Source organism: Tachysurus fulvidraco, chromosome 12 (genome assembly GCF_022655615.1).
Source record: "Tachysurus fulvidraco isolate hzauxx_2018 chromosome 12, HZAU_PFXX_2.0, whole genome shotgun sequence".
Taxonomy (NCBI): Eukaryota; Metazoa; Chordata; class Actinopteri; order Siluriformes; family Bagridae; genus Tachysurus; species Tachysurus fulvidraco.
The window spans coordinates 24557529-24570028 of NC_062529.1; the positions used below are offsets into that span (position 1 = coordinate 24557529).

Here is a 12500-nt window from a genome sequence, read left to right on the forward strand (position 1 = left end):
CTAATTACACAGCACTCATTACACAGCACTAATTACACAGCACTAATTACACAGCACTAATTACACAGCACTAATTACACAGTACTAATTACACAGCACTAATTACACAGCACTAATTACACAGCACTCATTACACAGCACTAATTACACAGCACTAATTACACAGTACTCATTACACAGTACTAATTACACAGCACTAATTACACAGCACTAATTACACAGCACTAATTACACAGTACTAATTACACAGCACTAATTACACAGCACTAATTACACAGCACTCATTACACAGCACTAATTACACAGCACTAATTACACAGCACTAATTACACAGTACTAATTACACAGCACTAATTACACAGCACTAATTACACAGCACTAATTACACAGCACTAATTACACAGCACTAATTACACAGCACTAATTACACAGTACTAATTACACAGCACTAATTACACAGCACTAATTACACAGCACTCATTACACAGCACTAATTACACAGTACTCATTACACAGCACTCATTACACAGCACTAATTTCCAGTCAGTTATCTGGTTGTATTTATTTATTTATTTGTTATAAAAACTTTAATAAAATGAAAATGTAAGAAAATAAAATGTAATGTGATGAAGCTGATCCTGAACAGAATTACACTCGACTGCAAACTACTAAAGTGCTCAAAACAAACCAGTAAATGTAACTGATAAACTGTAACAAACCGAGCTGCAGCGTGGCTCAGTCTGATCAGCTCTGCCCTCTAAAGTGAAACTGAGATTAATAACTCTCTCTACTGTCTGACTCTACTGAACTGTCTGACTCTACTGAACTGTCTGACTCTACTGAACTGTCTGACTCTACTGAACTGTCTGACTGTGACTCTACTGAACTGTCTGACTCTACTGAACTGTCTGACTCTACTGAACTGTCTGACTGTGACTCTACTGAACTGTCTGACTCTACTGAACTGTCTGACTCTACTGAACTGTCTGACTGTAACTCTACTGAACTGTCTGACTCTACTGAACTGTCTGACTCTGACTCTACTGAACTGTCTGACTCTGACTCTACTGAACTGTCTGACTCTACTGAACTGTCTGACTGTGACTCTACTGAACTGTCTGACTCTACTGAACTGTCTGACTCTACTGAACTGTCTGACTGTAACTCTACTGAACTGTCTGACTCTACTGAACTGTCTGACTCTGACTCTACTGAACTGTCTGACTCTGACTCTACTGAACTGTCTGACTCTACTGAACTGTCTGACTGTGACTCTACTGAACTGTCTGACTCTGACTCTACTGAACTGTCTGACTCTACTGAACTGTCTGACTGTGACTCTACTGAACTGTCTGACTCTACTGAACTGTCTGACTCTGACTCTACTGAACTGTCTGACTCTGACTCTACTGAACTGTCTGACTCTACTGAACTGTCTGACTCTGACTCTACTGAACTGTCTGACTCTGACTCTACTGAACTGTCTGACTCTACTGAACTGTCTGACTCTACTGAACTGTCTGACTCTACTGAACTGTCTGACTGTGACTCTACTGAACTGTCTGACTCTACTGAACTGTCTGACTGTGACTCTACTGACCTGTCTGACTCTACTGAACTGTCTGACTCTGACTCTACTGAACTGTCTGACTCTGACTCTACTGAACTGTCTGACTCTGACTCTACTGAACTGTCTGACTCTACTGAACTGTCTGACTGTGACTCTACTGAACTGTCTGACTCTACTGAACTGTCTGACTCTACTGAACTGTTAATAACTTTATCCATCCATCAGACTGTTTACATGCTGTTTTGCACACTGTTTCTTTGCCCTTTACACATGCTGTCACATCTCAGTCCTTTTGCACAATACTTTATATCACCTCATATAACTGCTGCTATAATACTAATGTGTTCACTCCAGTATTTCTGCACACGTAATATTGTTGCACATACAGTATTTACACTGCTCAGTGCTGTTTCTGTTTATTGTCTTTTGTGTGATGTCTTGTCATTTTTGTCCTGCACTGTCTTTTGTCCTGCACTGTCTTGTCTGTCTTGTTTGTCTCGTCCGCTCTGTGTACACCAGGTTACACTTTACAGTATGTATTTAGTACAAGTCCTTAGCTCTGTCTTTGTTTATGTAGCACCCTGATCCTGGAGAAACGTTGTCTCACGTCACTGTGTACTGCAACAGCTAGATATGGTTGTAATGACAATAAACGCGACTTGACTTGACTTGTTAAACTCTACTAAAGTCAAACTACTGAACTGATTGACTCAGACTAATAAACTAATAACCTGCTGAAACTCAAACTTCTTAACTCGGCTTGATAAATGAACCAATCGAAGGTACTGAATCAGCACCAAATACTGAACCACTGCCTTTTACTAACATTTAGTTTAGCATGTCAAAATTTGTGGTGAAATTCGTCCAGTCAACATGTCTAAATGTGGAAGAGGGGTGTGTGTGTGTGTGTGTGTGTGTGTGTGTGTGTGTGTGTGTGTGTGTGTGTGTGAGAGAGAGAGAGAGAGAGAGAGAAAGAGCTGAGATTCTAATAATACTCCAGTAAAAACTTGTATATTTACTTTCACTTCCTTAGAAAAGAGTAAAGGATATGGTGATGGTGGTGATCCTAAATGTGTGTGTGTGTGTGTGTGTGTGTGTGTGTGTGTGTGTGTGTGTGTGTGTGCGCGCAGACGTGGATGAGATGATCTATGATGATGTGGAGCTGGGTGAGGAGGGAGGCAGCAGCTCCGTTGAGAACGGCTGGAGCTCCAGCGAGTTCGAGAGCTACGACGAGGAGAGCGATGGAGAGAGCGGGCACGGAGAGAACGGCCTCCTCCCCAATGCCTTCATCCGCCGACACACACCCAGCACCAAAACACACGTGTGTACACACACATACACGCACTGCTTCATACACCAACACACACAAGTACACAATACAACAAGTGATTAAAAAAAGAAAATAAAATAAAAATAATTCAGGTAGAGCTTTATAACACACACATTGTGTAGCAGGTTTGTAGATGGATAAATTATGTGACAATAATTCGTCCATCTTCAGTTCTGTAACAATCTTCTAATTCTTTAAGAATGAATCAACAGAAACCCAATCAGAACCCGAACAGCGCCTCTGTGCCTCGTATCAGGTGAAAACCGGGACGTAGAGACACTTAACAGAAACGACTCTGTAGATAGAGTCAGGAGACAAAACGCCGAACATCACGGAAGTGCGCGGTGTAGAGAGGGGGAAATACGTCGCGCCGAAACATTAGAGGAAGTCGGATACGGACGAAGGGACGTCTGGTGGACTACAGGACAAAGTTAAACAGAACAAAAAGATGAGAAAGCTGTGAAAGATAACAGAACCTGCTCGGGTGCAGAAGCACAGAGACCAACTTTTTTCCTCACCGACGTGAAAGCGTGAGACGAGACGTTATTTAAAGCGGCCGCACGCCGGATTTATCCAATCAGGGTCGTCGATGCGTGAATATGCAAATGAGAAGAAGGTTACGGTAGGGTTTAGGAATGTACAGTGTGACACAAGGGCAGATTATGAAGAGCCAGGATTCAGTATTACCCCCGGGGGCAGTAGGAGCAGTGTGAAACCTCCGACTACACAAACTGACCACCTTCATATACTACACTTACAAATTATGTGTATGTTTATTGCTAACGCTGAGAGAGAGAAAGTTATTTATTTATTTGTTTGTTTGTTTATTTATTTATCGATGATGCACATTAGACATTGCATATTTTGAATATAATTAAATATATGAACATGATTTTTTTTATGCATATGGAGACTAATATATTTTGGGCTTTGCATCTGGCACACTGTTGCTAGGCAACAAGGAAACATGAACACCGAACGTTCTAACGGCGGGTCAAGTACAAGCTAATGTAGGCTAACAACAATGTTCTAGATTTTAAAAAGACTATTAAGGGAACGTTTATATAAAATGATGGCAAACATTGCAGCAGCGTTGTAGAAATGTTTAAAAATGTTATGCCTCGGAAAATCTGACAAAAATAAATTTTGCTAAGATTAAAAAAGGTAACATAAAAGCAACCACATGGGTGTGTGTGTGTGTGTGTGTGTGTGTGTGTGTATGTGTGTAATGCCTCGCTCTGCTGCTTTCTACGCAGCTCTCTCAAGATCTGACTCGCTTGAAAGAGCATTATGAGCGCAAGGTGAAAGATCTCATGACGAATGCAGTGGGCGCGGTTGAGCTGCAGCAGCTCAGACACAAACATGAGCAGAAGGTAAAAAAATAATAATAAAAATAAATAAATCCGTCCATCTGTCCATCCATCCATCCATCCTGTTTCCTCCCCTGTTAACACCCTGCTGGTGGTGGGTCTCTTGTCTTTTTATGTCAGCTCTCACATCCCTGCATCAGGGCTATGGTAGCATGCTCGCGTTAGCGTCTCTGAGCTACGTTTCCATTCCAAATGTTTACGCCAAAATTTACAACAACAAAAATAAATAAATAAATAAATAAATAATCCTAACTCACAACTGGAGTTCCCTAATGGCTAAGTCTCTGTCGCTATCTCAAAGACCCTTTTACTTTATTAGCACGAGGGGTTTTTTAGACCGTTGTCTTATTGTACATTTAAACATTACCCAGAAGGCATTGCAGGTTGATGCAGTGCTAAACGCAACTGAAATGAAAATATCTATAAAATAATAAGCCTGCTACTGCAGCTGTGTATGACATGTAGCTAACTCATTAGCAAGCTAGCTAGTTAGCGAACTGGAATTTATTAGCAAAGTTTACCTACACCCCATGCTAACTATCCGATTTGCTTGTTAGCTAGTGCTAGTTTTTTTTTTTGTAGTTGAAACTTTTGTAGGATTAAAAAAATTTGGCCTTTTTCGACTAGTTTGTTTTTAAACTAGCTAGCAAATCAGTATGACTCTCATAATGTATCTCGGTTTAACAAAGCTAGTTGATCGATATATAAAACAGCTCGTTTATAAAACAGCATGAGATTTATTTACACGCTCACTAGCTAATAAACATGCTAGCATGTGTGCAAAGTGCCCAGTGAATAACACAGTTTAGTGTGCCTCGTCACGCATTAGGGATAAATGTACAGTCTAAAGTCGATAAAAGTGTTTCATAAAAACACGAATTAGCAAAAAAAACCTCAAGAGTTAGCATGTGTAGCAATACAACATAGCATCTGTTTGGAAGGAAACTTGACAAAAACAGAAAACTGCCGTGTGGTAAAATGCAGAAACTGGAATTCATGTGAGGGGAAAAAAACAATACAAACAGGTGGATGGAAACTTCTGTGTTTGGTGTGTGTGTGTGTCTTTGTTGGTTCTTCTAACTCGTGTCGCTTTGCATGGCATTAAAGTGTTGTGTTCGTGTTGTGTAGTGACTGCTCCAGCAGATTCAGGGTTTAAACGTCTCTTGTCAAGAAATTACTCCACATTACATTACTCTACACTACAGTACACTAAACTATACTACACTACACAACACTATACTATATTATAGTACTCTGCATTATACTATACAACTCTATAGTACTCTACATTATACTATACTACACTACACTATAGTACGCTACAGTACTCGACAGTGTAGTGTAGTGTAGTGTAAGTAGTGTAGTATAGTGTAGTGTAGAGTACTGTAGTGTAGTAGTGTAGTGTGCTGTAGTATAGTGTAGAGTATTGTAGTATAGTGCAGAGTACTTTAGTATAGAGTACTGTAGTGTAGTGTGTTGTAGTATAGTGTAGAGTATTGTAGTGTAGTATAGAGTAGTGTAGTATAAGTAGTGTGCTGTAGTATAGTATAAGTAGTGTGCTGTAGTATAGTGCAGAGTACTGTAGTGTAGTATAGTGCAGAGTACTGTAGTGTAGTATAGTGCAGAGTACTGCAGTGTAGTGTAGTGTAGAGTACTGTAGTGTAGTATGGTGTAGGGTACTGTAGTATAGTGCAGAGTACTGTAGTGTAGTATAGTGCAGAGTACTGCAGTGTAGTATAGTGCAGAGTACTGCAGTGTAGTATAGTGCAGAGTACTGCAGTGTAGTATAGTGCAGAGTACTGTAGCGTAGTATAGTGCAGAGTACTGTAGCGTAGTATAGTGCAGAGTACTGTAGCGTAGTATAGTGCAGAGTACTGTAGCGTAGTATAGTGCAGAGTACTGTAGCGTAGTATAGTGTAGAGTACTGTAGTGTTGTATAAGTAGTGTGCTGTAGTATAGTGTAGAGTAGTGTAGTATGGTGCAGAGTACTGTAGCGTAGTATGGTGCAGAGTACTGTAGCGTAGTATAGTGCAGAGTACTGTAGTGTAGTATGGTGTAGGGTACTGTAGTGTAGTATGGTGTAGGGTACTGTAGCGTAGTATAGTGTAGGGTACTGTAGTGTAGTATGGTGTAGGGTACTGAAGCGTAGTATAGTGCAGGGTACTGTAGCGTAGTATAGTGTAGGGTACTGTAGTGTAGTATAGTGTAGGGTACTGTAGTGTAGTATGGTGTAGGGTACTGTAGCGTAGTATAGTGCAGGGTACTGTAGCGTAGTATAGTGCAGAGTACTGTAGCGTAGTATAGTGCAGAGTACTGTAGCGTAGTATAGTGCAGAGTACTGTAGCGTAGTATAGTGCAGAGTACTGTAGTGTAGTATGGTGTAGGGTACTGTACTGTAGTATGGTGTAGGGTACTGTAGTGTAGTATAGTGCAGAGTACTGTAGTGTAGGATAGTGTAGGGTACTGCAGTGTAGTATGGTGTAGGGTACTGTACTGTAGTATGGTGTAGGGTACTGTACTGTAGTATGGTGTAGGGTACTGTAGTGTAGTATAGTGCAGAGTACTGTAGTGTAGGATAGTGTAGGGTACTGCAGTGTAGTATGGTGTAGGGTAGTGTAGTATAGTGTAGGGTAGGGTAGTGTAGTATAGTGTAGAGTACTGTAGTATAGTGTAGAGTACTGCAGTGTAGTATGGTGTAGGGTACGGTAGTATAGTGTAGAGTAGTGTAGTATAGTGTAGAGTACTGCAGTGTAGTATAGTGTAGGGTACTGTAGTAGTGTAGAGTAGTGTAGTATAGTGTAGAGTACTGCAGTGTAGTATGGTGTAGGGTACTGTAGTAGTGTAGAGTAGTGTAGTATAGTGTAGAGTAGTGTAGTATAGTGTAGAGTACTGCAGTGTAGTATGGTGTAGGGTACTGTAGTAGTGTAGAGTAGTGTAGTATAGTGTAGAGTACTGCAGTGTAGTATAGTGTAGAGTACTGCAGTGTAGTATACTGCAGTACTCTACACTATACTATACTATACTATAGTATACTACACTACTCTACAGTACAGTACTCTACACCACACTACTCTACAGTATAGTACTCTACACTACAGTACTCTACACTATACTACACTACTCTACAGTACAGTACACTACACTACTGTACAGTACTCTACACTATACTACTCTACAGTACAGTACATTACACTAATCTACAGTACAGTACACTACTCTACAGTACACTACACTACTCTACTCTACAGTACAATACACTACACTACAGTACAATACAGTACAGTACACTACAGTACACTACTCTACTCTACAGTACAATACACTACACTACAGTACAGTACAGTACACTACAGTACACTACTCTACAGTACACTACACTACTCTACTCTACAGTACAATACACTACACTACAGTACAATACAGTACAGTACACTACAGTACACTACTCTACTCTACAGTACAGTACACTACACTACACTATAGTACTCTGCAGTACTCTACACTATAGTACTCTATAGTACACTACTCTACACTACTCTACACTACACTATAGTACTCTGCAGTACTCTACACTATAGTACTCTATAGTACACTACTCTACACTACTCTACACTACACTATAGTACACTACTCTACACTACACTATAGTACTCTACAGTACACTACTTTACAGCATACTCTGCTCTGCGTCCTGCCTCATCACACTATCCTGACCGGACTGAGGGAAATGTATTCACTGACCTTGAAAATCTTTCACACAGTAGATCGGTTGCTGCTGCAGTCACTATTTCCTTCTCTGTTTTTCCCCTATGTGTCACTTTCACTGAATATGATCTCATCATATACTGAGCTAAAGTTCACTCATTCAGCACCTTGATGATCGTTTTCTTTCATGTCATCATTCCATCTTCTAGACACGATGGGTCATAGCCGCGTTTCGTCTTTTTTATGTTGTGAGGTTGTTCCTCGCTCCACTACACTGTAATTTTAACAATCTTGGTGTTATTGTGATAGAGGAGGAAGAGACTTGAAAAGGTGGCTTGGTTTAAGGGATAGAGGATCAATGTAGGGTCTGTGCCGTGATGGGTTTTGGGAAGGCCAGGATCAGTGTTGGGTTTAGGGTTAGTTAGAGTTTAGGTTTTTTTTTAATGGTGAGTAACTGGTATCTAAAGTGTGAAAACTTGGAGCGTAAGAAGGGGGCGTGGCTTCTAGAAGCTGTCCCAAAACGCATCAGTCATTCCAAATGAATCTGTCTTTAGGTTTCATAGAGGAAGGAAATGAAGACCTCTGTTTTATGATATACTACGTAGTGCACTCTTAGTCACCGTGAACGAAAGCGATCAGGTCCGGTGACGTCTCAAATCCGATTGGTCGGAATCGATCAGGTGTGGCGATAAAAGGTTAATGGATATCGTAGCGCTGTGAAACTGTCTGGAGATCTAGAGATGAAGTCGTACTATAGCTCAAGATGAATTCAGACTTTGTTTTAATTCTTCTTTGACAGACGATATACAGACTTATAATTGACATGTTAAATATGTCAGGAGAAGATCTTTGTGCTGTGCCGTGACTCAACGGTCTGGATTAACGCCGTTCCCGTCTTGAAGAAACGTCTATATGAACTAGCACATACTGTACCTGTGAGAGTCTGAATTTGAGCTTGTGCAACTGACACATAGTTTGTGCTCATGGAAACAGATGCAGAAGTTTGTGAGGGCGGCCAAGCACGGCACCAAAGACGGCCTGGAGAAGACCAAAGCGGCGGTGAAGAAGGGGAAGTCCTTCATACGAACCAAGTCTTTCGGTCACGGTAGGATCTCCCGCATTTGCTCTATAGGATATTTACTAGTGAAATCCACAAGTCAACATTAAAACTGGACTACAGAGATTAGCTTAAACCCTGTGTGTGTGTTTGTGTGTGTTTGTGTGTGTGTTTGTTTCAGAGAGGAAGTCATCATGTTTTGAGGAAGAGCCATCAGAGTTCTTCATCGAGGTGGAGTGTTTAAATGTGGAGCCTGTGTTAGGCCCCGCCCCTGAGGGCCTCACTCAACAGCAGGTATACACACACACACACACACACACACACACATGAACATTGAGTACTAAACCTGAATATGAGTTTGATAAAGGTTTTCTTTTTTAATAAATTTTACAATCTGTTAATTTATACCTTTTTTCTAAATAATGATTTAAAGACATCATGATATAAATAAAAAAAAAGTTAAAGTTAAATTATTAACCTTTTTATAACTAGCAGTAACAGCGATGTACGATGGACAAAGACACGATCAGGTGCACATATTGTGCCATTTAAATTATAATACAAATTAATTTCACCTGCGATTCTAATGATTCATTGTTACTTAATATAACGAGTATTTGATCGTTCGAACTTCATTCGAAAGAATTTTAGCGCCATCTAGAATTTGGTTTGGTTACTAAGAAAAACACCAAGATTTGTGTGTGTGTGTGTGTGTGTGTGTGTGTGTGTGTGTGTGTGTGTGTGTGTGTGTGTGTGTGTGTGTGTGTGTGTGAGAACAGGTGGTGAGGAGATGTATTCTGGAGTCAATATTAGAGAGTGAAAAGAATTATTTGGACTCACTGAAGAGAATATTAGAGGTGAGTGTTAGTGTTCACTCCTTACTGAGACTGACACACACAGGCCACGCCTCCTTACTGAGAGTGATACACACAGGCCACGCCTACTTACTGAGACTGACACACGCAGGCCACGCCTCCTTACTGAGAGTGATACACGTACAGGCCACGCCTCCTTACTGAGAGTGATACACACACAGGCCACGCCTCCTTACTGAGACTGACACACACACAGAGGCCACACCTCCTTACTGAGACTGAAACACACAAACACACACACACACAGTGGCCACACCTCCTTACTGAGACACACACACACACACAGTGGCCACACCTCCTTATAGAGACTGACACACACACAAAGGGGCCACACCTCCTTACTGAGACACACACACCACACTCAGAACCACACAAAGACCACGCCTCCTTCACTAAACAAACGTATTTCTAAAACAATGAATTGTATCATTAATAACCTCAGTGTGTTCTTGAACATAAAAACCCTACACTAGTTTTGACGACTAACATTTTGTATGATATTTATTTATTTATACTTTTCCTGTGTATTTCCCTTGCAGCACTATGAGAAGCCCCTGCAGGAGCTGGATCCTGGACTGCTGAGCGACAGGAAGTGTAAGGTGGTGTTTTACCGCGTGAGGGAGATCCTGCAGTGTCATGCCATGTTCCAGATCGCTCTGGCCAGCCGTGTGGCAGACTGGGACCAGCTCCAGACTATCGGGGACGTGTTCGTCGCCTCAGTGAGTCCCAGAATACCACAGGCCACACCTCCTTACTTAGTCTATTACACACAGGCCACACCCCCTTACTTAGTCTGTTACACACAGGCCACACCCCCTTACTTAGTCTGTTACACACAGACCACACCTCCTTACTTAGTCTATTACACACAGGCCACACCCCCTTACTTAGTCTGTTACACACAGGCCACACCCCCTTACTTAGTCTGTTACACACAGGCCACACCTCCTTACTTAGTCTATTACACACAGGCCACACCCCCTTACTTAGTCTGTTACACACAGGCCACACCTCCTTACTTAGTCTATTACACACAGGCCACACCTCCTTACTGAGTCTGTTACACACAGGCCACACCCCCTTACTGAGTCTGTTACACACAGGCCACACCTCCTTACTTAGTCTATTACACACAGGCCACACCTCCTTACTGAGTCTGTTACGCACAGGCCACACCCCCTTACTTAGTCTATTACACACAGGCCACACCTCCTTACTTAATCTGTTACTCACAGGCCACACCTCCTTACTGAGTCTGTTACACACAGGCCACACCTCCTTACTTAGTCTGTTACACACAGACCACACCCCCTTACTTACTCTGTTACACACAGACCACACCTCCTTACTTAGACTGTTACACACAGGCCACACCCCCTTACTTACTCTGTTACACACAGACCACACCTCCTTACTTAGACTGTTACACACAGGCCACACCTCCTTACTTAGTCTGTTACACACAGGCCACACCCCCTTACTTACTCTGTTACACACAGGCCACACCTCCTTACTTAGTCTGTTACACACAGACCACACCTCCTTACTTAGTCTGTTACACACAGACCACACCTCCTTACTTAGTCTGTTACACACAGGCCACACCTCCTTACTTAGTCTGTTACACACAGGCCACACCTCCTTACTTAGTCTGTTACACACAGGCCACACCTCCTTACTTAGTCTTTTACACAAAGGCCACACCTCCTTACTGAGTCTGTTACACACAGGCCACACCTCCTTACTTAGTCTGTTACACACAGGCCACACCCCCTTACTTAGTCTGTTACACACAGGCCACACCTCCTTACTTAGTCTGTTACACACAGGCCACACCTCCTTACTTAGTCTGTTACACACAGGCCACACCTCCTTACTTAGTCTGTTACACACAGACCACACCTCCTTACTTAGTCTGTTACACACAGGCCACACCTCCTTACTTAGTCTGTTACACACAGGCTGTTACACACAGGCCACACCTCCTTACTTAGGCTGTTACACACAGGCCACACCTCCTTACTTAGTCTGTTACACACAGGCCACACCCCCTTACTTAGTCTGTTACACACAGGCCACACCTCCTTACTTAGTCTGTTACACACAGGCCACACCTCTTTACTTAGTCTGTTACACACAGGCCACACCCCCTTACTGAGTCTATTACACACAGGCCACACCTCCTTACTTAGTCTGTTACACACAGGCCACACCTCCTTACTGAGTCTATTACGCACAGGCCACACCTCCTTACTGAGTCTATTACGCACAGGCCACACCTCCTTACTTAGTCTGTTACACACAGGCCACACCTCCTTACTGAGTCTATTACGCACAGGCCACACCTCCTTACTTAGACTGTTACACACAGGCCACACCTCCTTACTTAGTCTGTTACACACAGGCCACACCCCCTTACTTACTCTGTTACACACAGGCCACACCTCCTTACTTAGTCTGTTACACACAGACCACACCTCCTTACTTAGTCTGTTACACACAGACCACACCTCCTTACTTAGTCTGTTACACACAGGCCACACCTCCTTACTTAGTCTGTTACACACAGGCCACACCTCCTTACTGAGTCTAT

General features: G+C 42.2%; 1 protein-coding gene across 5 annotated transcripts in view; it reads left to right on the forward strand.

Moving 5' to 3' along the window:
• arhgef10 (Rho guanine nucleotide exchange factor (GEF) 10) overlaps nt 1–12500 on the forward strand; it is a 79791-nt gene that overhangs the window by 26023 nt on the left and 41268 nt on the right. For 4 of the 5 annotated variants that reach the window (XM_047821547.1, XM_027144091.2, XM_047821548.1 and 1 more), the window contains 6 exons: nt 2701–2891; nt 4157–4273; nt 8969–9080; nt 9214–9326; nt 9812–9889; nt 10447–10626. In XM_047821547.1, the coding sequence (XP_047677503.1) occupies nt 2701–2891; nt 4157–4273; nt 8969–9080; nt 9214–9326; nt 9812–9889; nt 10447–10626 (791 nt within the window). The remainder of the gene's footprint in view (nt 1–2700; nt 2892–4156; nt 4274–8968; nt 9081–9213; nt 9327–9811; nt 9890–10446; nt 10627–12500) is intronic. The other variant, XM_027144093.2, reaches the window with a different exon arrangement.